Source organism: Mastomys coucha, unplaced genomic scaffold, assembly GCF_008632895.1.
Source record: "Mastomys coucha isolate ucsf_1 unplaced genomic scaffold, UCSF_Mcou_1 pScaffold18, whole genome shotgun sequence".
Taxonomy (NCBI): domain Eukaryota; kingdom Metazoa; phylum Chordata; class Mammalia; order Rodentia; family Muridae; genus Mastomys; species Mastomys coucha.
In genome coordinates this window covers 6,980,425-7,007,934 of record NW_022196900.1, presented here as the reverse complement: position 1 = coordinate 7,007,934, position 27,510 = coordinate 6,980,425, and the positions used below count along the sequence as shown (strand labels likewise).

Genomic DNA, 27,510 nt, shown 5'->3' with positions numbered 1-27,510 from the left:
TAAGAACTCAGGTTAGAGGCCTGAGCTAATAATAGAGTCACTGGACTTCAGCATCCAAATAGGAAAAAAAAAAAAAACAAGGTTAAAGGTGGATTTCTATAGAAGGTAGGCATGTAAGAAAGAGATAGACACAGAAAAAAAGAACTACAAAAGATTGATACAAAAGTGAGGAAGAGGGAAGGAGAGGAAAGGGGAAAGGAGGGATGTATCCCAGTGTCCTCCAGACTAAAAGACAATCAATAGAATGTTCAAAAGTGTCATGACTGCGGACGGTGGTGGCGCACGCCTTTAATTCCAGCACTTGGGAGGCAGAGGCAGGTGGATTTCTGAGTTCGAGGCCAGCCTGGTCTATAGAGTGAGTTCCAGGACAGCCAGGGCTACACAGAGAAACCCTGTCTCGAAAAACCAAAAAAAAAAAAAAAAAAGTGTCATGACTGGCACAAGCAGTAACAAAATTGAAGGGCATGGGGGGTGCTCTGGGAACTTTAGGGAGTCTATTAGTTGGGTGTAAGTATCTGTATCTGTCTCAGTCTGCTACATGTGCCTCTCAGAGGACAGCCATGCTAGGTTCCTGTCTGTAAGCGTCAGTCCTTGGAGCCTCCCCTTGAGATGGGCCCAAGTTGGGCCTATCACTGAACCTCCTTTCCCTCAGGTTCTTCCCTGCAGATCTTTTAGACAGGAACAATTCTGGATCAGAGTTTTTCACTGTGGGGTGGCTTCATCCTTGGACCTGACCAAATGTGACTACAGCCATCTAATATTCAACAAACATGTCCAAAGAATACACTGTATGAAGACAGCATTTCTAACAAATGGTGCTGGGAAATTTGGATGTCCATATGTAGAAGAAAGAAACTAGCTCCAGGGGCTGGAGACATGGCTCAGCAGTTAAGAGCACTGGCTGCTCTTCCAGAGGTTCTGAGTTCAATTCCCAGCAACCACATGGTGACTCACAACCATCTGTAATGGGATCTGATGCCCTCTTCTGGTATGTCTGGAGACAGCTATAGTGTACTCATATAAATAAATAAGTAGATAAATAAATAAATAAATAAATAAATACTAAGTATACATGGATTGAAACCTAAAAACCCTGAAACTACTACAAGAAAGCATAGACAGCCTGAACAAGACACAGGTATAAGAAAGGACTGGGTGAACAGAACCCTTTGCCCAAGAATTGGGACCAACAATTGATGAGTAAAAAAAAAAAAGAAAGAGAAAAAAGAAAAAAAGAAAAGAAAAAAGAGCTGCATAGCTAAAAACACAATCAATTGGGTGGTAGAAGTCTCACAAAAGATTCATATCCAGGATAGAAAAAGAACTTTAAAAAAAGAATATAAAAAGCAAATGACCCATTTTTTTTTAAATGGGCTTGGGATTTAAACAGGAAGTTCTCAAGGGAAGAAATAAAAATGGCTAAGAATTATCTCAGAAAAGTCCACTATTGCAGCAATAGAGAAATGTTAATTAAAACAACTTTGAGATTCCATCTCACCCCAGCCAAAATGGCAATGGTCAACAAAGCAGCCAGCAACAAAGGTTGTAAGGACGTGAGGAAAGGGAGCCTTCTCTTATTGATGGTGGGGCTACAAACTGCTTCAGCCATTCTGGAGATCAGGGTGGAGAACTCTTAGAGAACTAAAGCAAATCTGCCATGGCCCAGCTATACTATCCCCTGGATATGCCCAAAGGACTTGACATCCTACGCCATAGGTACTGGCTCAGCTATGTTCCTGCTACTCGATTCGTGACAGCTAGGAGGAAATGGAAACAACCTAAATGCCTTTCAATCAATGAACAGATAATGAAAATGTTGTACATATACATACAATGGAATGCTATTCAGTTGTAAAGAAAAATAAAACCATGACCTCTGCAGGGAAATGGACAAATTGGAAAGTTCACATTGAGGGAGGCAATCCAGACGCAGAAAGACACACACCAACTGTTCTCGAATCTGAGACTCCTAGCTCCACATCATCAGCTGTGAGTACATATCTGGAAACAACTGCAGAAACCAGCAAAGTAAGGAGGGGCCACTGCCCGGGAAGTTGGTTAGTGGAGTGTTAAGAGTAGCATGGTGAAAATGATCTGAAGGGGAGATGGGAAAATGGGGGCCTCTAAGAAAGGGTATGAGCTACAGAAGGGGAGAGGATAAAATCACAGTAAGGATGTCTGAAAAGCTATATAAAAATACCTGTAATATAGCAGATGTCATGCAGGAAGAGCTGCAGTGGGCAAGTGAGCTCCCTGAAGACAGCCCCACAGTCATGCTCAGCTGTGATGGGTTAGCTCTGGTGTGTCATGGCCCAGAGACTTCATCCCAGGATTGCTTCTTGCTACTGATGTACTTTCTCGTGTTTGCCATTAGCATGCTCATTTATTTGGCATGGTGTGAGTGGACACCAGGAGACCCTCACTGCTTATACCTTGGTGTGATTACTTTTGGGTAATAGCCCACCCTATGGGATAAAATTCCTGCAGATCGACAAGAACATGAGCCTTTATGAATTAATGCTGTTTAGATGAACTAAAGAACTTACAGAATTCCTGATTTGATTCAAATGATTTTAGAAAAAAAGTTTAAGGAGATAGTTTTAGTTATTTTGCCAGAAAGAGGTGACAAAGTTAGAACCAAGAATAGAATGTACCCCCTCCTCACAGAATAGCCAAGCAAAGGCTGCATAAAAAGGAATACAATGAGCTTTCATAAATTACACTAAGAAGAGAAATAGACTTGGGACAGATTTGTGATCAAGGAAAAACATTCATTCTAGGTCAGGTCCAAGGATGAAGCCACCCCACAGTGAAAAACTCTGATCCAGAATTGTTCCTGTCTAAAAGATCTGCAGGGAAAAACCTGAGGGAAAGGAGGTTCAGTGATAGGCCCAACTTGGGCCCATCTCAAGGGGAGGCTCCAAGGACTGACGCTTACAGACAGGAGCCTAGCATGGCTGTCCTCTGAGAGGCACATGTAGCAGACTGAGACAGATACAGATACTTACACCCAACTCATAGACTGAAGTTGGAGGCCCCCCATGGTTGAATTAGGGAAAGCCTGGAAGAAGCTGCAGAGTGGAGGGTGACCCCATAGGAAGACCAGCAGTCTCAACTGACCAGGACACCCGAGATCTCTGAGACACCGAGTCACCAACCAGGCAGCAAACAAGAGCTGGTCTGAGGCCCCCGACACATACAATAGAGGACTGCCTGGGCTGGTCTCAGTGTCTGGCCAAACCCTGGAGAGACTGGAGGCCCCAGGGAATGGGGAGGCCTGGCAGGAAGGTAGAGTAGTGGGGTGGGGATATCCTCTCCGAGACGGGGGAGGAGGAATGGGATGAGGAACTGTTGGAGGGTGGACTGGGAAAGGCATAAAGACCAGACTGTAAAAAATAAAAGTAATAAAAAAATAATAAAAAAAAAAACAAAACAAAACGTTTTTTAAAGGTAGGGTTTCAATCATGTATCCCAGGCTATCCTGGAATCACCATATAGTCCATGGTACACCTGAACTTGTGGTCTGCCTGCCTTAGACTCCTCAGAGCTGAGATTATGGGCCTATGCCACCACATTCCACTGAAGAAAACATTTTATATATGTGCTGTCCACATGGGAGCCACTAGCCACATGTGGCTTTATGCATCCAAAATGTACTAGGATGACTGAGGAAGTAAATATTTGATTTAAATGTGGCTAGTGGTTACCACAATGGATAGAGTTCTACATAAGCAGTCTTTCCCTTTCTCCAGCTTAACAAATAGAAAAGCAAAACTCAATAGTAATTTCCTCATTTGACTATTAAAAAAAGCCAGCTCCTAGGGTGGGTCTTACAATTGTTTTTGCCTCTTAAATTCATACAGCAAATGCACACCTATGTCTTCCTTACATACTTCTCTCTGTGAAACATGACCTCCTGAGACTATCACAACAATAATACATAATCCACACATGCCGAGTGTTCTTCAACAAAGGTGTTAGGGAAATTCAATGGAGAAAACTAAACAACCAATCATCCTTTCACACACAAAAAAGGACACTCATACCATGTGAGAAAACTAACTTGAAATAGATTAGGTCTGAAATGAAAAAGTTCTAAAACATTCAGAAAACAAAACGGAACAGGATGAAAACCACCAGAGTAAATCTGTGACCTTGGTTTATGCCAAGATTATTAATTTTTGACTGTAGAATAAGTTGACAAATTGAATTACATTAAAAATGTAAATTTCTGCTCTTCCAAAATTCAATGTCAGACTAAAAGAAAATATTTTCTTAATGCAGCCAGTGACAAGCTGGTACTCAGCGGGATGTGGTGGCCCACATCTTTAATCTCAGTACTCAGAGGATCTTTGTCAGTTTGTGGGTAGTCTGGTCTACATAGTAAGCTCCAGAACATCCAGGGCTTCATATAAAGAACCTGTATCAAAACCAAAACAATACAAACAAACAGAAAAGTGAGCTGACACTTTATCTAAAGACTCAAAATTCAGTGAAGACTCCTTTTGAAATATGCAAACAACCTGATAACACACTTCAGTAGAGATGTATGCTAAAAAACAAACACTTTGAAAAAAATCACTTCCTTTGTATAATTATAATTACATCACTCCCCCTTTCCCTTTCCTTCCTCCAAACCTCCCCAGCACAGAGACAACAAAATCAATAATAAAGTTTAAATGGCAGACACAGCCAAAACCAAAATACTTGTCATGTGAAGACCTTAGTTCAAACCTCCAGAACCTTGAAAAAGGTCTGTAATGCTAGCAGTCCTATGTCAAACAAGAGGTAAAAGATAGAAGGAAGCCTGTGAGTTCCCAGGCCAGCTAGCTTGGCATATTCAGCAGAAAAAAAAAGAGAGAGAGAGCTTGTCTCAAACAAGGTGGAAGGTGAGTACCAACACTCAGAGCTGTCCTCTGCCTCCTCCAAGTGTGCACAACATATGGATGCCTACATACATACACATACCCCACCCCAACAATCACTTGATGGGCTGGAGAGAAGTCTTAGTGTTTATGGGATGGTTTGTATATGCTTGGCCCACAGAGTGGCACTATTAGGATATTCGGCCTGTTTGCCTTCAGATGAAGATGGAGAACTCTCAGCTCCTCCTGCTCCATGTCTGCTTGGATGATGCCTTCACCATGCTCCTGCCTTGATGACAATGGACTGAACCTCTGAACCTGTAAGCCAGCCCCAATTAAATGTTGTCCTTATAAGAGTTGCCTTGGTCGTGGTGTCTGTTCACAGCAGTAAGACCGTAACTAAAACAGCTTCCTATACAGACATGAAGACATGAATTTGGATTCCTATCATTCACATGAAAAGCTAAGACAATAGATATTTGTAATACCATCACTGGAGGGAACACACAGTGTACAAAAAGAACAGCAAATTCAGTGAGACCTTGTCTCAAAAAAGAGTGTGTGTGTGTGTGTGTGTGTGTGTGTGTAGAGCACTAGAATAAACCACCAACATCAAGCCCTGGCCTCCAACACACATGAACACACAGGTGAGCACACCCACACAAGCATGCATACCTCAAACATACACACATACACAAATGATCACATCTGCATACACCATACACACTCTTTAAAAACTGACAACACAAAATGCTTAGAACTTTGTAACCAGAATTCACATGCATTTTTGGTGGGTTTTCAAAACAATTCTCTGAAAATAGTTTAGCGATTTCTCAGGAGTGAAGCATACACTTGCCACAGAACTCAGCGATCCCACAAGTAACTGCCCAAGAGAAATGGCATAAAGCCTGGACATCTGTGTATACGGTGTCCTTACTTATGGGGCAAACCTCTGACAGGGTTATTTCAATGACCACTAGAAAGACTTTTACCAACACAGATACAAACAGTTTGAAAGACCAGGCCTCCTTGATCCTGCAAGCTCATCAGAAGTGAGTTTTGTGGCAGTCCCAAACAAGCCTGCTTCCCCTTCCTCCTAGGATAGTCTTCTACCCTTGTCCAGGAAAGATGCCCTCTTCAATTTCCCTTTTTTCCTGCTTTGAAAGAGAGGCCATGCCGGGCGGTGGTGGCGCACGCCTTTAATCCCAGCACTTGGGAGGCAGAGGCAGGCGGATTTCTGAGTTCGAGGCCAGCCTGGTCTACAGAGTGAGTTCCAGGACAGCCAGGGCTACAGAGAAACCCTGTCTCGAAAAACCAAAAAAAAAAAAAAAAAAAAAAAAAAGAAAGAGAGGCCAACAGCAGTTCCCCAGGGCCTTTATAGTAGGAAGGAAAGGGAAGCAGTGAAAGCCACACACCCTACTCAGGACTTAACTGTCACTGGAAAGCTGGGTCCAAGGCTTCCTTCTCTAAATCCCACCCCCGTTTCAAGGTTCTCCCTTCTCTTGGGCCACAGACTTCCCATACCCAGCAGGTGTCCCACAGTCACTGCCTGCCCTTCTACTATGATACTTAGGCATCATATCACGCAGACACGCCGAGGCTTCAATGACAGTGCCCATCTGTGTGGACTGGAGTGCACACCCTCAGTTTTCCCTTTCCCACCGTCTACCCGTATGGTCAAATTCTCTTCCCTGGAAACTGGTTTAGCTAAGAGTAATTTTCCAAGTTGTTTTGGTAAAGTCTCATGCTACACACACACCTGCTATTGACCCTCTCTCTTTAACATACGGACTATTTTTAAAAAGTCCATATTTTAGTATTTATTTCCATAGCAAAGCTACTAGCAAACAGATGATATATTCTGATTTTATTTGATGTGGAGGACCAGGGGTCTGCAGAAAATTGTATCTGGATCTGCTTTTGCTTATGGGTCCAAAATCAATGCCAGAATGCAAAGAGCACAGCTATTCTTCCTGGCCCAGCCTGAGAAGATTTCCTTCCAGCAGACCTCATTCCCTCTACGCCATCAATGGATAAAGATGGAGGGCTGATATGCACCACCCTCACCACCTCCATGAGGCTACCCTGGTCCATGCCAGCAACATCTTTGCTTTCTGCTTGTCTCTGCTTCCACTTTGCCTTCTAGAATCTATTCTTCACACCACAGCTATCAAACAGCAGATGTTCCACATTAAATCCCACCATGCCATTCTTCTACTCACAACTTTCTTCTCCACCTGTCTTATTCAGACGAGAAAACACAACTGTCTTTGCTACCCCACTTCTCTGGCCTCGACTCTTCTCTTTTCCTCCACACTCATCTTGGGATCCCTGGCTTTCCTGGTTTGGGACAGCCCCACCTCATGACCTTTGTGCTTGCTAGTCCCACAGCTGTAAACTCCTCCCCCCAAGGGTCAATACTGCTCTCTTCAGGTAAATACCTCACATGTCATTCTCAGCAATACCTTCCCTGGCCACCACAATACTCAAAGTCAGAGCCAGTGTGCCAGCTGCATGGTGACCTCTTTCCACTACTCTGCCTTACTGTCACCTTAGTGTGTTACCCAATATTTGTTATGTTGCTGTCTCCTTACTGCAGGGTTTGTGTCTGTGCCCTGCAGATGCTCTAGTATCTAGTCCACAAGAGCTCAATAAATACTAAACCGAAAGGAGAAATCTCCACCTAACTATCCACCCCTTCTTCCTTCTACTCACTAAAATACAACACATGTAAAATAAAATACAACATATGTGAGCTACTGCATAAATACTCATGAAGCCAATTTGTTGTTAAAACTGTCCCCAAGTTACACTGATTGCTCTACACTAAAGAAGACAACTACTCTGCCACCAGCTGAAAGCATCTGTGAGGTTATTTCTGAGCATTTCACACTGAGTTCACAATAGGCAGGAACTGGCCAGGGCCATGGCCATGGCATTACTGCCAGGCTTCCACACTCCTTGGGGAATGGAAGTGTTGCTACAGAGTCCAAAATGCTGCAAACTTAGATGGTTCTGTTTTCAAACAATGCAGAGTACTAGGATTCACCAACACAAATTGGCACTCTTCCTAAGCTTTTGGTAGTTACCTATTTAATCAACTAACAAATACTGGAAGTACAATAAATACAGAGTCGTTTTAAGCTACAAAAAGAAGCTCATATTTGGGAAGAGTAGAAAGTCACACCAATGCAGATGACTGCAGTCAGTAAATTAAGGTGTGTTTGTGTCTCCCCCACCCCACCATCATGGGGAAGACCTGAGAGACAGTTAAGTACTGCAATACTGAGAAGGCAGAGAGGCACCTCACCTGTGTCTTATTCTCGAGCATGGCAATTTTCTAGTCTTGTTGCAAATCTCAATTGCTTAAGGTATTGATCAAAAACAGGCACACTTAAAAAAGTATTTTTCAGTATATAGTGCTTTAGGATGCTGCAATTCATGAAATTTTGATTACCATGACATTTTTGGTTTTCTGTCTAGAATTTTTTTTACAGATGACAAGTATACTCTTCAGGTATGTAGGAATACCTTCCTCTAAAAAATAAAAATCAAGTGTTTTTGTTTGTTTTTTAAATCTTGGGAGTCATTCATTGCAAGCTCAACAGTAAAACTTATCATGGGAATTTCAACTTTTGAGAGTCCAAAGGCAAAGTTTTAGGTATCCTGCCTCAAGCCCCTCCCTTATTTTGTCTCTAAAAATGTTGTAGCAGATGCAAATTTGAGTTTCACTGAATTTAAGTGAAATTTAAGGCTTTGACCTTGTGAGTCTTAAGTATCTTACAAGATCAGGTACCATGAAGCTAGGTAGAGAGGAAAGGGTGGACAGATCCTCAGAGGGCCATGCTCTTGAGGGCTGCCTGACCAGTGTATGGGCTACTTGAGCTAAGTAAGGCTCCTAAGCAGGAAAGCAAACTAGAAATGGGTATGGGGAGTTATTAGTCACTGAGCCAGCTGGCAAAGACCTGTCAGTGAGGAGGACAAACCCTGACAAATCACGCTTCATTCTCACTTTCTCTCTCTCTTCCTTGCTCATGTGGAACAGAGGCATCAAGCTAGCTTTGCATGCATTTTAGCACAATACATGCATTCAGCAGCTACTCAAATTTTTGCAGAAGCATGCTATGGAACTTTAATTTTAATAAAACTTTTAATAGCTTTTCAAAACCTATTTTTAATGATGGTTCTTAAATGTTTTAACCTCTCTTCTAGCCTACCACCCACCAGAGGTAGTAGAAAAGGATTCAGGGGAACTGGACCTGTTTAGAAATGGTTCTTTGGAGCAAATCCTATCTGTGTTGTCAGGAAATCAATAGTTCAGTTCACAGGAGTCAGCAGGAGGGACCTGGAGGGACACCAAGAGAAATTCTCGGCTGTGTCTTTCTCAGCAAAGTGAAGACATGAGACTCACAAATGTTCTACAGCTATCGAGTTCAAGTTATACTCCCTCCAAATATCCTGTGTCCTCCATGGGTCTTGCCTCACCACATGCATCTGTCTCAGCTGACATCACTCTGCCAATCAGCAAGAAGCTTCAGCATACCACCAGAAGTTCTTTGACAAATGGAACTCAAATATGCAATGCAAGGTGGACCAATACATGTGTGCTGTGAAGAAACCTTCATCATGTGTCCGTTCACATGCGTGCTTTAGCAGAACATCCTTTGCCTGGGTCTGCTTCAGTGAAACGTTCCTTCACATGCCTGCCCCAACAAAACACCATCCAATACAACTGACTTTCCAAAGAACCCTTAAGTTTCCACTTAAATGCTCTGTATGAGAAATGACCACAAATAAATACACTGGTTAAAAACAGAAAACAAGCTGGAGAAATTTCTAGTTTTGTATTTATTTCAAAATATCAATAATAGTCTTGATTCTCTTACTTGCTTCATAAACACACGTATCAACTGACAAGTTTGGTGAGCAAGCCAGTGGATCTCCATGATTTCTCTCATAACAAGTAGGCAAAGGTCACTAACTGCTTTGGCAAATGGTCCAGGAATAAGATGCAATTTTCCCAGCTGTCTTAGAACAGTGTAGGCCACAGACCTAAACATAGAAAAAGGACCTGGGAATAGCACAGAATGATAGCAGGCTGTTCTGTAACAGTTTCTCCAAGACTGAAGCATTTCATCCTATAGGGAAGCTCCTTAAAGCAAGAAGGTAAACAACTTAATATAGCTTCAGGAAGTCCCAAAAACGACCAGATTCACTCAGTCCTCCCACCCCAGTAAACAATAAAAGCTGGAAGTCCCTCTCAGATGAGCAAAGCTAAAAAGTAGATTCTCAGATAACCCAGCTGCCTAGAAGAGGTAGAGAACAACTGAGCCATCTAGAAGGGCTGCTCTTCAAGCTGCTGAGCTGCCTGTAAGCTGTGCAGTGCACTCCAGGTTTCTAGCTTTTGTGAGCTGTCGCTGCTCAGGTTGGTCTTGGTGTACAGCTGTGTGAGTACTTTACACTTCTGTTCAGCAAGTCCAGCTAAGTAACTGTAATAAAACTCACTGGTTCATCAAGCTGGACTTTGGTGAGAGCTGTACTTTGGTCTGTCATGTGCTCCCTATCTGGGGTGAGGAGACATGTATGTAGCATCTCCCCAGGAAAAGTTTGTCATACAACAAAGGTACCTTAATATCACCTCCTTCAAACTATTAAGCTTTAAAACGAACCTGGAGCTTGAGAGGTGGCTTAGTTGGTAAAGTGCTTGCTGCACATCAACACCAGAGTTTAGAACTCCAGCACCCTTTAAAAAGCTGGGCACAGTGGCTTGCCTCTGCAAACCCAATGGAGGAGGGTAGAGTCCTGGGGCTCAGTGAACAGTCAGTCTTGCAAACTCAGCATGCGCCAGGACCAGTGTGAGACTGTCTCAAAGAATAAGATAGAGAATGACGACCAATGTTGACCTCTGGTCTCCATACCCATGCATACCTGTGTGCACATTTGTGGACTCACACAAATGAGCACTACATCTTTACACATATCATAAAAGAAACTGGGGGTAGAGAGATGGCTCGGAGGTCAGGAGTACTTTCTGCTCTTGCAGAGGACCTGGGTTCTTTTCTCAGCACCCACATGACAACTCATATCTGCCTGTAACTCCAGTTCCAGGGAAACCAATGGTCTTTTGACTTTCATAGGCACCTGGTATGCATACACACATACATTATGCAAGTAAAACACTCATACACATAAAATAAAAATAAATAAATCTTTTAAAATGTAACTTTGAAAAGCGAGGAAGGTGAGGCCCATGGTGAAGTCTCCAACCTCTTACCTATCTCATGACCAGAATAAAAACCTCTTGTCTCCTGATTTCCAACTAGACCTTCCTTTCTGAGAACACTACCAATCTAGATACATGCTTAGTGGCAAACCTTCAGAACTGGAAAGAGAGATGTATCTAAGCCCAAGAGAATGTTCCTTGTTACAGATACTGAGTGGTGAGCCTGACTGCTTCTCAGATCCATCATCCTCTCTCTTCCTCTATCACATGCTTCACTACCAAGGCCCCATGATAAATAATGCTGCATAAGAAGAACAGGAAACCAAATTTAAGTGTGTGTGTGTGTGTGTGTGTGTATTGTGGTAGACAGAGAACCCAGGGCCTTCTACCACCGAGCTACACTGCCAAACACAAATTTAAACAATTTACATGATTTAAAACAATCCTCACTGTATCTCAAAACTAAATTGTGTAAAATTGCCCTTTTTCTTTAAAATACCAGAAAAATGACTCAAAAAGTCTTATTTTGAAGAATTTGTGGAGTTTTTGTTGTTTGCTTGAGACTGGCTCTCACTATGATGTTCAGGCTGGTCTCCAACTTCACAGTCTCCAGCCTCTGCCTTCTCAGTGCTGGGGCTCAGATGGGTACCACCACACACAGCCCGAGGTTTGATACATCTGAAACAGATGTTTTCTGATGCTGTCCACCATGGACTGAGTACCCCACAGGCAGGCATCTGTATGCTTCGTGTTCTATGGTGGCCCACCAACTGACCACAGTGACATTACTCTGGCTCTCATCAGTGGGTTTTCTCCTGTTAAGTTTCTCTTTTTCAACTATTTCTAACTGTATCACTTGTCTTGTCTTTCCCACAACACTTTTCCCAGCATGAATTCTAATTTCCCAAATAAACACAGCGGACTATTAGGGTAAACTCTCCTAGCTTCTCAGTTACTTGCTCAATGTTGACACATCTGAACATCATTTTAAGCAATGGCTCTCAGCCTGTGCATCTCGACTCCATAACAGTCGCAAAATTACAATTATGAAGTAGCAGTGAAAGTTATTTTATGGTTGGGGATCACCACAACATGAGGGAATGCATTAGGAAGATTGAGAACCACTGCTTTAAGTGTATACTTTGGGTAACTCCTGCTCTCTCCGTAAGACATGATCTTTACAAGTGAAGTTCCAAAAGCTCCAGAATGTGTGCTGAAAATTTTAGACATCACTTAGGCTAGCTGAAGCCTTTCATCTTACAAAGCAATAAACAACCTCAGAGAGGGGAGGAACTTATCTAAGATCCTTACCCAGCAATTTGCCATATTACAAGGTGTGTGGGAATGTTTTCAGTTTTTAATTTGAGAGACCAAGTCTCCCTCTGTAGCCTTCCATGGGCCTCCAGAGTGCAGGGATTATAGGTATGCAATGCCACACCCAGGGTGCAAAAGCTTATGGGGAGGTCAGTCTACTTATTAAACCTAAGTAAGTCTGCCTACAACCAGTTTTAAAGGAAAGAGTCTTATCTTCCTTCCAAGTATTTATGAAGCAGTTTTTCTTTTTCTTTTTGGTGTTTTTTTTTTTTTTTGGTTTTTCAAGGCAGGGTTTCTCTGTGTAGCCCTGGCTGTCCTGGAACTCACTCTGTAGACCAGACTGGCCTCGAACTCAGAAATCCACCTGCCTCTGCCTCCCAAGTGCTGGGATTAAAGGCGTGCACCACTACTGCCCGGGCTTTTTCTTTTTGTTACTTCAAATTATTTATTTTGGCAACTACATAGTATCTAATTAACTAGCTTTATAAATCTACATACCATGATGATTAAGTAGTTTGGTCAGGGATCTGGGTCTCAATCCTACCTCTAACTACTAAGCATACTTGCCTCTTTGAGCAATTCATTTTTTTTTAATTTTTTTAAAGATTTATTTATTTATTTATTATATGTAAGTACACTGTAGCTGTCTTCAGACATACCAGAAGAGGGCGTCAGATATCATTTTGGATGGTTGTGAGCCACCATGTGGTTGCTGGGATTTGAACTCTGGACCTTTGGAAGAGCAGTCAGTGCTCTTAACTGCTGAGCCATCTCTCCAGCCCCTTGATCTCTCCCCCCCACTCCCCTGCAGGATAATGAGTATGGGAAGAGCCACTGGTGTAGCTGGATTTTTACTACTATGTGGGTTTCTTTTCCTTCCATCCTTCTCCACCCCTATTCCACTCTCCCAACTCCCCAACACTAGGTAGGAGAGAAAGAAGGCTAGAGGGGAAAGGGGTGACAATATCATTAGACTACCTGCTGACTGGGGCGTTAGTCTTTGTTGTCAGGATATTCAATTTCTTCTTCTGCTGTCTTTGCACAGAACCACTTGACAAACTGCATCAAAGAGCAACAACCACCAACAACAACCAGCAGTAGGAGGGGGAGGAGAAAGGCGAGGAGGAGAAAGGAGGAGGAGGAGGAGGAAGAGAAGGAGGAGGAAGAGGAGGAGGAGGGAAAGGAGAGGAGCAGCAGCAGCCACTGCAACCATGCCTTCCTCCAGGCTCTAACAGTTATATGCCCTTTCAAGAGTCCCCAGAATTTTCCAAATGGCATATGTTTGCAGAAACTATCTGCAGCTAGCAAAATCACACCCCTGCTAGAGCATGAAGCAAATCAGCCGCTGTTGACAATCTAAAGCAGTTGCACATACCACACCTGGGATTAAAACAAAAGCATATCTATAACATTTCTGTGTTATAGAAATTTTATATTATAGGAGTGGGGGGGGCAGTGTTGGTTGGGTTTTTATGTGTGGTTGTTTTTGTTTTGTTTTTGTTTTTCCAGAGAAACCAAAATTCTCACTACACACTGGTTCTCTGCTTTCTTCTAATCCTTTGAAGAGGTAATGAGCTCCAAAGTTCTGGTGGACATTATGGGTTTGCTTGCTCATGACAAACCTGCACAGACTAAAATACCATGTCTGCCTGAAAATCACACTGGGTTATCTTGGTTGAGCAGAAGCTCTGACTGACACATACTTCAATTGAAAAATGACAAAATCAACTCCTTTTTGTTTGTTTGAAAAGACATCTTTGGGCTCATGGGGAACTTAGAAAAACAGTGAAGAACAGAGATGGGATGAAGAGAAGAAACAGCAAGTTTGGCACAAAGAAAGAAAGCAAATTCATAAAAATAAGAAAGTCCAATTCACTCCAAGCAATGAGAAACTCCTGATCCATGAAAGCATCTGGATATTTTTCTCTACATCAAAGCTTCGATTTGCCATTTGTACTTCATCAAACATAAAGCAGGCACTCAGAATTGAATTCAAAGTGCATTTTCTTTACATTTTTATTAAACATCCAACTATATTAGAAAACTTAAAAAGAGCGATCCTTCTAGGAGTTTTAAACTCTAGATGCAACACAATAGCTCATCCAGCCATGCTCATGTGGCGCATTTAAAAGGGTATTAGCAGGGATTACATTCCACTTCCAATCCACAGGGACTAAAATCTTAGGGCACTGCCAAGTGCTGCCTCGCTGTCTTAGCAAAGAGAAAATCTACCAAAGAGAAGGGCTGAGAAGCTGCGGACTCTATGGCCAGCACAGTACTTTGTATGTAACTGAAGCTCAACTATGTCAGCTGGGTCTATACTATAATGCCAACTTATCCTAAAGATTTCCAAGTCCCTGTAATCAAAAACCTTGAAATCCCAACCTGTAGAATATGGGCAGTTTGGAGAAATAAAAAGCCTGTTTAGATGATTATTATTACTGAGCCAAAGATTTATCTTGTCTTGAAAACACTTCGAAGGGTAAGTTAGCTATTCCCATTAAGTTCATGAGCAGGCTCTGAGACCGGAGGTGCAACTGATTCCCGACCTCACATTTAAACTTCGAAGCTCAGATTCCAATACCTATCTGCAAAGGCCGCACTGTAGAATGCCAAATTTTCATCCACATCATGGAGGTGGGGAAGAGACGGGGATTTAGTTCTAAATTACATTTCTGCCACTAAAGGCGTTTCTAGTCCCAAGAACACTTCTCTGCAAACGTCCACCTGCAGAGCAAAGGTGGGCACCAACACGAATAGTGGTTTTCTTGGTTGATTTGTGGTGGTGGTATCAGAATCCTTTGGGGTTGGGCTTTAACATCTATACACACCTCTCTTCCCTGCTCCCCCAAATGACTAGGTAGTGGTAGCCCTGGATATTAACAGAAATGTACCCTCAAGCTGACAGGAGCAGAAAAGCTGTCAGCTCCGACTTGACTTCCAAGACAACTTCTCCGTGAATGCTTGTTTCCTCCCCAGCGCTCACGGTTGACAGGAACGGCTACGTATAGGTCCTGTCTGATGTGCGCGGCCTGCACCGGCCGGTCTCGAGGGCGGAGGCCGCCGCAGTGTGGCCCGCGGGGCTGGCACAACTGCGCAGAGCTCGGGTACCGCTGCCCAGCACGGGCGGCCGAGGCCGGTTGCTCCTGACCGGGAGCTACTTCCTGCTCAGAGCTGCGCGCCGCCCACGCCCCCCCTGCATCTCCAGCTGCACCGCGGCCGGCTGGGTGGATGTCCCGGGGCGTCACGCACGGCGCTCTGGAACCCCGCAGCGGCGGGGACCAGGCCCGGGCCTGAGACGCCGCGCCCAGCCGCTGTCCTGCCCGTGCCCTGTCGTCCCGCAGCCCGCCCCACGTCGCCCGCACCTGTCGCGCCCGGACCTGAACTCACCTCGTCCCCGGGGCCCACGGCCCACGCCCGCGCCTCTGGGCCCGGCTCCCTCCGCCACCTTCGCCAGGGCCCCCGACGCGGCCACCGCCCACTTTCGGTTTCCCCGCACTGCCTGAGCCGCGGCTTGGGAAATCACCTAAAGCCCTGCCCTCTAGGCCACGCCCCGTCGCACCACGCCACGCCCCTTAGCCGGCCGGCTCAGCTCTGCGCAGACGCAGGCGCCCCGGCCAAGGCCGCCCACTTCGAGGTCCGCGTGTGAGAGGGGAAACCGACGCCGCCTAGCGGTTTCTGCGCGTGCGCACGCCGGCCTGGGGCTCGGGGTGTGGACTTACTTCTCTTTCCACCGAGTTCATTCTCTTCTGCATCTCAATACTTTTTTTTTCATTCTCCTAGCTGTCTTCAGCTGTCTTCTAGGTCAGTCTTTGGAGGAGGGTGTCTATATTAATATGCTTTGCCCCATACCCTTCAGGCCTCTATAGCAACGCCACTTTCATCCACTCCTCTAAAACGAAAGCTGTTTGAGGGCAGGGATCCTAGAACACTGCCCAGTATATAGTAAGCATCAAATAAAATAAATATTTATCAAATTCTTTAATTCATTCTAAACATGTTTAATAGCTGCTATTTATTTACTCCATGGCAATTCCACTAACATGTATTTAATGTCTGGTTTGCTTTAACCCGTTGTGAACACGTTGCATCATTCCGTATCTTGCTGAGAGCCTACTGCTTACTCGACCAGCATTTTTTTACAGTTTGAGGTATACTTGCCATACTATAAACTGCACGATTCAAATGTACAATTTCATGCGTATGGTATGCATACAATAGAGAAACAATCACATATTAACGAACATAGCCACACCCTCAAAGTTCTCTCTCTTTCTATAAAGTTTACTTCATCCCCACTTTTTAGTCCTATAAGTATCCATTTACTTATTATAGAGCTGTTTACTTTTTCTGGGGTTTTATATAAATGTAATTATTCCATACATATTGTTATTAAGGGGGAGGGTCTGGCTTTCTTTACTCATCAAAATTCTATTGAGATTCTTTTGTGTTATTGCATACGCTGGTAGTTTATAACCTTTGCTCCCTGAGTTTCCACTCCCATATATTGACCTGAGAAAGGGTTTACTCGTCACAGACCTGTACAAGGATGTTTAAACCAGCCTTGCTTGTAATACCTAAAGACAGAGAGATAGCATAAACATCCTTCAGTGGGTGGGTAGACAGTTAACTGCTATGGCCCCGCTGTCAAATAGCAACAGTGTACCAAAGGCCTATAAGCCTTGTGCTTTCATTAGAAAGCTGCAGTAGGCTATGAATAGTGTGGAAGGAGATCGAGAAAAGCCGGATATCCTGTGCCCAGAAGGTTCTGTCCTAAGGCTTTGACCAGGGGTGTTCTTTGAACACTGTTCTCTTTCATAATCTCACATCTGGCCCCTGCCTAAAGTGGCCAAAGTGTTTCTGAAACAGAATTCTCTACATCACCTTTATTCTATTTCAGTCTGTTTCAGATGTCTTTCTCCCTGACGTGTCCGCTAAACTAAACACGGCAGTGGCTTCCACAGACCTAGAATACAGCCAGCTCTCTATTTGGACTCTGTAATAATACTCTGACATGCCCTGGCTCCACTTTCTGATGGGGATAAGGGTAAAAACAGCATCTATGAACTGGATGGCTGTGGGGATAGGGAACTAGGCAATATTGAGTTCTATATACAAAATAAACCATAAAATGATGTGCACTAACCCTAAGTCTGGGATCCTTTAGGCTTATAATGGTGCCCCTTGTTTGCAGTATCCTATGTACAAAGAGAAGTCATGTGCTGCGGCTTTATTTACGAATAGTTGCCACAAGCAAATATTTTCAAGTGTGCAGTTTGATGAGTTTTAACAGATGTATCCAGCTGCACAGCCACCATCACAATAAAGATGCATAAAATAGTTTCACTTGCAGAAGCTCCCCTGAGCCTTCTACCCACCCCTGTTCCCTCCCTCTACCCACAGACCCTGGCAGCTGGATGAAATTTCGGTCCCCTCAGTTTTGCTTTCTCAGTAGTACCATACGTAGGGAATTTTCACTTAGTGTAATGCTTTCATGAGTCATTCCTGCTGGATTTATCAATAGTCACTTCCTGTTGATGGCTGTCACCGTATGGCTATGTCACAACTACTTTAATAATGTGCATTTTTGTTGTTTCTAGTCTGGGGGCTGTTCCGGTTCAAGAGCCTAGAAATAACCATTGTGTAGTCAAATGGTTTTCTCACATACGTACCAGGGAGTAGAATTAATGTGAGGATGTAGGATAAAGGTATAGTTGATCGTATATACTTATGAATGTGAATATATGCTTATGTGTACTTAATCATATATAATGCATAATTACATGTAAATGTCAAAGTGCAATCTTAAGTGGCCACCTCTTTTTGGACTCCCATTTTTAGCCATGACTCTGCCCTCTGCAAAACATGAGTCCATTCATTCCCAGTACTCCGCATCACCAGTCTTTTTAATTGGAGCACTACACTGGATGGATAGAATGTTGCCACTGTGGCACTTAGCTCGCCTTTCCCCAAGATGACATGGAGTATCTTTTCCTGTATATACTGGCTTTTGTATTTGTTCTTGAACAATGGACAAAGCTCCTGTTCTGTAGGCGGATTTAACTGAGATGCATGAGGAGGATTCTCAAGAAGCTGAATTTTAGCAAGGAAGTTGTATGATCTTGTTTTGTTGCTTGTTTTTATAGCTAGAATTCAGGAAGATTAAGACTTTTTTCTTTTTCTTTTCTTTTTTTTTTTTTTTTTTTTTTTTTTTTTTGAGACAGGAACTTGTCTTGTGTCGGAGACTGACAGAGAACTCTCCCAAGTGCTGGAACTACAGGTGTGTGCTGCCATGCCCAGCTCACACTGGCTACTCTTTAGACTCAGGGTTCTTACCCTTTTATGGAAGAGTAAGCCAAAACACGTGAGAGCAACATAGAGACACAGGATTTTACAGAGTCAAGTTCCACACATCAAAAATTCCCTTAAGGGACGCCTTAGAGTCAGAGATCAGTATTTCAAAATAGACAGAATGCAGTTCAAAGGTATTCTTCCCCCACGAAAAGGCCAAATATCCCAGGTCACCACGAGCAGGAAGCAGATGGGCGGGTCTCTTGCTATGCAAGAAAGGAAAACACACATTTCTCATTTCCAAGGCTGCAGAGAGATGACCAGAGTCCTGCTCAAGTGGCTTTTGCAAGGGGGACAGCTTCCTGGTAGATCATCGGGGCCTTTGGAGACTTCACCAGCAGGAGTTTATCATGGAAAGAAAGTACAAAGCTAAGACCAGATGTAGGGAGAAAGGTGACCCCATTGCCACCTCACCTCAGGCTAGAAGAGGTGGAACTATAAAAACACCCACCAAGCTAAGTATGGTGGTGCACACCTTTAAATTCAGCACTTAGGAGGCAAAGGCAGGTGGTTCTCTGTGAGTTCACAGGTCAGCTTAGTCTATACAGCAAGTTTCAGGATAGCCAGGGCTACCTAGAAAGGCTCTGTCTAAATAAATAAATAAATAAATAAATCCCTCCAGTAAAAGCCCTTCATGCATTTCCCCCCATCTGGCCAGCCTACTGTCTAAACAGAGCCACAGGGGAAGCCCCAGGCCACCTAGCCCAGGTGGGAGGATCCAGGGCTCTTGGAGGAGATTGTATCTCCCCTCCCTTATACAAGTTCAGCAAAACCAGTAAGGGCCTGGTTTCAAGCATGTGTCTATAGCCCTTCCCCTCTTATCTGACAGGTCTATAGCACAACCCAAGATCCACACGTCCTTCATCCTCCCCCTCACAGACACTGGGAAGGGTTGCAAATTCCCCCTTCCACATCTCACATGGCATTTGGATACAATTCAGGCGCTGCTATCTCACCTTCTATCCTAAACATCTGTTGCCTCTTTATATTGTCTCCAAGCAAAGCAAAACAAACAAACAAACAAAAAAAAAACCCAAAACCCCCCAAACACCACAGGACTCTGATTACTATCACTTTCAATCCCATAGGTGAACTGCAGGGACTGGCTTGTGACATTATTCAGTGTCATAGGTGGTACCTCTCTGGAAACCTCCCTCACAGCCCCCCACCTAAAACCAACTGCTCTCTTAATTGAGCCTCAAGATAGGGCTTTGTTCCTCAGATGCGTTCTCACAGAATAGCAGCTGAGGAACGAAGCTTTCCATCCTCCTGTGTACAGCTTAACTGAGTCCCCATTCTCCTAGTTGCTTAGCTGCAAATGACTTTTGCAGCATTCCTGCCTGCCACTCACTCAGCTGCCACATGCTGAGCTGTTTCTGCATCCAGGTGGAACCCAGCTTCTCAGGCACTAGTTGCTTCCACAAGGTCAGGAGAATTAGATCCCAAACAAAAGAGATCTCTGGATAAATCCACGTGTGATTAATCGTTAATGACATCATCACTCTCAATCCAGCTACCTCTCCACCCCTCCATGAACAAATGGAGAGAATTTTCTAGACAACTATGATTGTTTTAACTGAGTAAGGAAAAAAGGGGGGCCGGGGTAGGGTGGGGAGCAAAGACAAAACACAAAACAAAAGGAAGGGATTGCCAGAGCCCAGATGAAATCCTGGCCCTGGTGGAGCTCAGGGCCTGCTGAGCAAGCAAACCCCCTAAGCTTTCCACAAAGGCCTCCATGGTGAGTCAGCTAAAAGGCCCTAATCCCTGGGAGGGTGATCAGGGACGCCTCAGAGGCCACAGAGCCACCAACAGTGGAAAAGAGGAGATAATGCAAACTTTAATATAGTGGCTCTCAACTATAACTATAGCTTCCTAACGCTTAAACCCTTTAACACAGTTCCTCATGGTGTGGTGACCCCTAGACATAAAATTATTTTTTTTCTTGCTACTTCATAACTGTGATTTTGCTATGACTATAAATCTTAATGTAAATATCTGTTATGCAGGATATCTGATTCCTGTGAAAAGGATCGTTTGACCCCCGAAGGGGTGGAGACCCATAAGTTGAGAACCACTACTTGAACACTCTGTTGTGCAGAGAACCTGCGGTCCAAGACACCATCTTCACCTTCCTGCTTCAAACTGTGCATCATTCACACAGCTTAGGCAGGACCTGCAGTGCAGATGGTGCCTGCTAAGCACTATCAGGTAAATGAGAAGGAGCCCCAGCTGCTTAGCAAGGCGTGAGATTAGATAACTGGTGTTGTAAACAAGGCAATCGGTCACCAAACTGAAATCATGGCTAATCCTATTGGTACAAAAATTATGCTGTAATAGTTGCTGGGAGGGAAGAAAGGGGACAGTAGTGACAAGAAACGGCACAGGAACCTGGGGGATGGGACAGTCATCACCGGCTCACAGACTGAAATGGAAAGAACAGTTAGGATTCAGGAAATGAGCCTCCTAGGCAGCAGTGCACAGTCCCAACTTGTTGATTTGTCCACAGAGTCTAAAGTTGTACTGAACTGAATTCCAAAGCCCCTTGGCTCCAGTTCTAGCTTGGACCCCTTTCCACAACTGAGCTAATCCAGTTATGTAGCAGAAGAGCTTCTCTTGGGGCTATTCAGGTCAACTCCTATTAACCAGTGGTCCATCCGGGGAGAAGCTCTCCCATCCCAGGACATTCTAGATTCTCAGGAGAGTAATTTTAGTTGTCACAATGACAGGGGAGTTTAGTCTGGGCCAGTACCTAGATGCTCATTGCCCACTTATCAGAGAAATGTCCCTTGTTCTAACCAAAGTGTGAATGAATGTCTTGCCAGCTTTGTGTGGAGATGACAAAAACCTCTTTTCAGTATGAGCACAAATTTCTTTCCCCACAAATTTATGAAGAATTTTATGATGATTTTTTTTTCAGAGGCAGGGGTGGGGGAGCTGTGAATTCTATGTCGGAAGTAAATGAGTAGAGGAAGCTTTAAAATGATTATCATAAAATAAAGGTTGGGAGCTGTTTCCTGGGCCCTGTAGATTTAAATACTGCTAGAAATTCCCCGACAACCAACCCCACCCAGAAACATGGACGGCAAGATGTTCCTGGTTACAGCAATAGACCCAGGATGCACAGGCGTGTCATTATTGGACATCTCCATCACCCACTATAATCCCGAATGCCTTATTCCTCCTAGTACTTAAACCACTTGAGGACTTTTAAAGAAATCATTCCTTTCAAAGGACTCCCCAGAGCTCTTGTAGCCCAATATTTCATGTCCCAATTCTCCCTTCAACTTCCTCATTCATTTAAAGCTTGAGCCTTTAATCTCTCCGGCAGTTTCCTCAAAACAGGATGCTTTGTAATTTGCAGCTATAACATTCTAACCTTCCCAACACCTGAGTGGGGGCAGGGCTTGGGCCAGGGTAGGACTCAGGGGAGACTCCTGCAGGAAGCTGGCTGTTACTCAGAGCTGACAAGTTCCCGCCTCCTCCTACAGCGCATGCTCCAGAACTTGGACTCTAAACCCGCTTGTAAACGTCCTGAAGCTTGCTCCTTACAGGGCCTTTTGTGTATTAGAGGTGGTTCCGGGATCACGATAACTGCATGCTCTAGTACCTGGCACACACAGGCTGACAGCAAATATTTGCAATGAATGAACAAGTGAAGTGCTGGAGTCCAACACTTTCTGTGCTGCTATGCGACCGAGCCTCTCTGTACTCTATATGGGGAAGAGGGTAAGACTCCCCAAGCAAAGGGCAATACAGTAAAAGCATCAAAACAGCAAACCTTCGTCTACTATAAAAACATCTGCAAAGAGCCACACACTTTTAAGTTAGCAAACATCTTGTATCAAATCTGGGTACCAGCTGCAGACTGATGACACTTCAGCCATTTGGGGGCTGCCATAACAAAGCACTACAGACTGCGTGGCTGACACACAACAGAAATTTATTTCTCACGGTTCTGGAGGCTGAAAGTCCGAGATCTGGGTGCCAGCTTGGCCCGGGTCTGCTGAGGCCTCTCCTCTGGGTTGCGGACTGATGGCTCCTCATTGTATCCTCCAGTGGGCTTCCTCTCTCCTCCTCACATAGTGACAAGTGTGCACAGTCCTCACTGAGATCTCTTTTTATAAAGGCAGCGGGCCCATCCATGAAGACTCCACCCTCATGACCTACATCATCTGCCAACGGCTCCACCTCCTAACAGCATCACACTGAGGGTTGGGATTCCAACCTGGTGATTGTGGTGAAGGGACACAGAGAGTCCATGAAATGGACAATTGTTCATATAGAGCCTTGACCTTGACCCTGTCACTCGATAAACACAGTTTCTTTTTTTTTTAGATTTCTAAAAGTCTCCCGACTGTCCGTCAGCTTATTCCAGAGTTGCTTCCTTCCTGGAAAGCTGCCAGGTACTCTGTCCATATCGGCACTTAGTACATCCTAGATGGTGAGGTGGCGGACAGAGCAGAGGAATGTGACCTATCATTGAGGAATGTGACCACTCCAGATGCCTCTGTTGTCAACTGAGTCAACCAGGAAGCCTACGTGGCCTGTAGTCAATACACTGACCAGTGCACAGGGCATCTCTATACACAAGGAAAATGCCTCGGTGCTTGTGGGAAAGACACTCCTGAATGTCACGGTCTTATTTATACACACACACACAGACACACACACACAAACACACACTTAGAGTATAGTCTTTGGATCCTATCTCAGGGGCTAGAGGAGAAATACAACTCTCCCTTTGGGGACGGAGCTCACTTAGTGTTTGGAGCATGCCTCCAAATCTTCCTGTTTTCTTTGGGCTCAAGGCCATGCTTTCTTCCTCCCGGCAAACTCAGATTACCCAGTTTTCTTGAGTGTGGCGCTCAGAGCTCCTCATTTCCTCATTAGGCAAATGGCTGGATGTTCAAAACAGAAACTGGAACGCTTTGTTGGGGATCTTTCCTTAGGACTAAACGAACATGACTGTGGGTGGTACTCAGTCATCTCTCTCAGTCCTGACCCTATAGTGAGTCAGAGAAAGCCAAATTGCTTTTCTTGGAGACCCTGAGATTGGTGGGTAGAGGCTTTGGTGTGCCACATGGGCAGTCACCACAAATCGACGGTGAGTGTGCCATCCATGTGCCATGTCCACACATCCCTCAGCACTAGTCAGAATTGCTGTCCTGATAATATGAAAGTTGGGCCTCTGGTAGTCAATGTAAAGCCCTTGGACTGGGTCTGAGGACTCTGAGAGATCTCAATGGGATTGTAAATGCATCTAAGTAAATAAAAGCATTTTACATTTTCTCCATGACTACATAATTAAAAATATCAACACACTGCATTTGCCTTTCTAGTTTTGATGGTAAGACTACAACTTCTACCCTGAAATACTAGCACTGCACTTTTAATACACTAGGCACCATGTCTGGCTGGTTTTGCCTCACTACATCCTAATGTTAAGATTATGCATCAGTGTTTGTGATTATGAATGAAGAGACTATTTCCCCTTTGCATTGATAATCAAGGGGGCGTATCCACAGGGGGTAAAATCTAGAAAATTTAATCTATTAAATACTATAGATACCAACAATGAGCAAGTGGTACCCTACAAGGGGATGATGCTGTAATTTGTTAGGACAAAGATAACATTTAAACATACACACACATGTACACACTCTCACACTCACACATATACTCACACATACAGACACATGCACATGTGGGGCACATGGACTATGTCACCAGAGGAAGTGGCATAGAACTGGTGAGATGGAGCATGCACAAATCCCAGATAGCTCAAAAATTGAGATTAGAATCTCATCCTGAGACCTGCAGGAGTAGGGGGAACTCCCTCCCTGTTTCTGTGCCTGCCTAGGAACACATAACCCAGAGACTGCCCATCCGCCCCCAACCAGGTGGTCACAAGTGGTCAGTCACATAGCACAGCACCTGGAATTCTTCTCCATTCACATGAGGCATCTTAGTAACCTTAGCCTTTACCCAATGATCTTTTTCCTCCCTGGATAGTCTCACATTTCTCCCCAAACCTATACAACTCTTGGTTCACCCCAAATAAAGGGTATGTGTTCAAACCCAATAAAGACTTACAAACAAGCTAAGACCATCTCAGAGCTGCTTTACTAAAGTTTGTCAGAGAAAGCCTTCATCTAAAAGGGTCATAACACTAAGATCCTTAGAGAAGACCTTCATCCTTAACCTTTAAAAATGTGCCCTGGCAGAATTAATATTTTTTTAAATTTAAAAAAAAAAATAAAACTTGTGAAGTTGATCAGGGCGGCATATGCTTTTAACCCCAGTACTCAAGAGGCAGATCTCTGTGAGTAAGAGGCCAGTTGGGTCCTTATAGCAAATTCTAGGATAGAAAGACCCTGTCTCAAACATTTTTATTACATTTTATTTCTGTATTTATTTTGTGTGTATGCACACACATCTGCTATAACGTGTGTGAAGATCCGAAGACAACTTGTGGGACTTGGATTCTTCTTCTGCCATGTGGGTCTGGAAATCCAGCTTTAGTCTTCACGCTCAGTGGCAAAGACAGTTCAAAATTTGTTTTTGTTGGTTTTGTTTGTTTAGTGCATGTTCTCTCTCTCTCCGTGTCTCTCTCTGTGTGTGATTTTCTTTTCTTTTTTTTTTTTTACTGAGCTAAATCCCAAATCCTGCTTGTTAAAAAAGCATTAATATGTTAATGTGAAAATTTCACCAAGTGAAGCTCAAATGGTAGCCTGGCCTATGATGCGAATGAAAATGTAGGTCCCTGGAATAAAGATAAATGGTGGGGAAATTAAGTAATCATGTGACCTTTTGATATGGTGGCTCACTGGCTATTCTAGTTCAAATTCTAGGTGGCAGTAAATCCACTCTCATCTTTGCAAGTGGCTGCATTACACAGATTCTGTCCTCTACTGTTTATAAGTAAAGAATATTTAGCAGCATCTCAGTGATGTGTTTGGGCATTGGTTACCCTTTGAGAATAATGAATTATTTATTTGAAAGGCTTGCATTGCTGAAGGGAACACTCAGCTGTAGTAACAGTAACTTGGGATGGTACAGAAAAGCCAAAGCCAAGTTAGGTGATGGGAAGTAAAACACGGCTGGGGACTACACCAAGCCCTATCTTGGCTGCTATAGTTCAGTATCCTGGTTCAGCCTCAGCCCTTTGAGTGTCATCATATTCACACACATACACCAGTCTGTCTTTGCCACATATCGCTTGTTTTCTCTTAGCTTATCACCATCAAAAGCTTCCCATCCACCCTGCACCATTGAAAGCTTCCCATGCACACATCTCTCTGATGTGTTTTTCTCTTTGTTCCACACATCACCCCCAGGAGGCAAGCCCAGGAGAAGCCAGACTCCTTGCATTATGGGGAAATCTCTAGAACACAGAACTCAGAGTAGATAGCACACAATGAATAAAATGATACTTTTAATTTGTAAATTTATTCTTGAAATTTGTACTACTAGCAGAAGGATTTTGAGTATGTATTTAAGTAATATTATGCTAGAGACAAGCTAAATCTTCATATTGAAACTTACATATGGACGTTCATAGCAGTGTGATATAAACAACGTAAAATGTAAACAACCAACTGTCCATCAAGTGATGAGTGGATGAATGAACTGTGGTATAACCATACAGTAGACTTATTCTAAGCCATCGGAGGTAACGATGGGGCTGGTAGTAAAAGTAATACAGGAGCTAGATGGATGGCTCAGTGGCTCAGGGCTCTTGCTGCCCTTGCAGAAGACCTGAGTTCAGTTAACAATACCCACCTCAGTGGCTAACAACCATGCTCCAGAGGATCTGAAATCTTTTTCTGGCCTTGTGGACACACATACACAGACACACATGGACACACACACACACACACACACACACACACATGTGCATGCTCACTCACATGAACAATAAAGTAAATTTTTAAAAAATATTAATGGCATCATGGAAGAGGGTGATATGACTTCCCCGCAGGATGTCACTCTACTAAGCAACTATTGAACTGACAGCAACTATCCAAACAATCACCTTCAGCTTCCACTTCCACAACAACATTTACAGCATCCTGGGGACAGGGAGACTTGATGAAAGATATTTTGGTGAGTCTGGGCCTTTTTCCACACTATGGCCTCAACACTTTATCCTATCTTTATCCCTGTTCTGGGCAGGCAATGTCAGGGCAGCCTTTCACATTCCTGGCATGACTTCCTGAAGGCAGAATAGGAAATTAGGACTTTGTCTTCCAAATAAGGAGTTATGTGTTTGTTGTAACTACCACCATGCACAAACACTCAACAGACTCCCACTAAGATGTGTTATACCGAGACTGGCACAGGAGATACATGGATGGTAAGTAAACATGTGAGATGTCCAACAGAATATGGAGTTGAGGAATCTCCACTTACATACATACCAATGAGATTGCCACCAAGCACCTATGAGAATGACTGAAACACAAAAAGTCAAAGACATCTAGTTGCTGACAACGCTGTGGGCTGCACTGCTGCTGGGGGGAGCAAACTGGTAGGTATCTTAGAAGACAGAAGGAACAATTTTTAATAAAGCTAAACACAGTCTTAGCGTGTCTTAGTTAGGTTTTATATTGCTGTGATATTACACCATGACCAAAAGCAGGAAAGGGGAGGAAATAATTGATATCATCTTATAACTCTCCATCTTTGGAGGAACTCCATCCCATTCCATGTCAGGACTGAAAGATAGGCGATCTGGGAACTCACACAGACATCAGC

General features: G+C 43.8%; 1 protein-coding gene across 4 annotated transcripts in view; it reads right to left on the bottom strand.

Annotated features, from left to right (window-relative positions):
* Window positions 1-22,843, bottom strand: part of Tdrd7 (tudor domain containing 7) — a 70,265-nt gene extending 47,422 nt beyond the window's left edge. Inside the window, exon 1 of one of the 4 annotated variants that reach the window (XM_031377297.1) lies at window positions 22,705-22,843. In XM_031377297.1, coding sequence (XP_031233157.1) covers window positions 22,705-22,797 — 93 coding nt within the window. In that variant the 5' untranslated portion in view covers window positions 22,798-22,843. Of the gene's footprint in view, window positions 1-15,296; window positions 15,666-15,792; window positions 16,071-22,704 lie in introns of those variants that run through there. The other 3 variants (XM_031377298.1, XM_031377300.1, XM_031377299.1) reach the window with 3 other exon arrangements.
* Window positions 22,844-27,510: the final 4,667 nt, after the last annotated feature.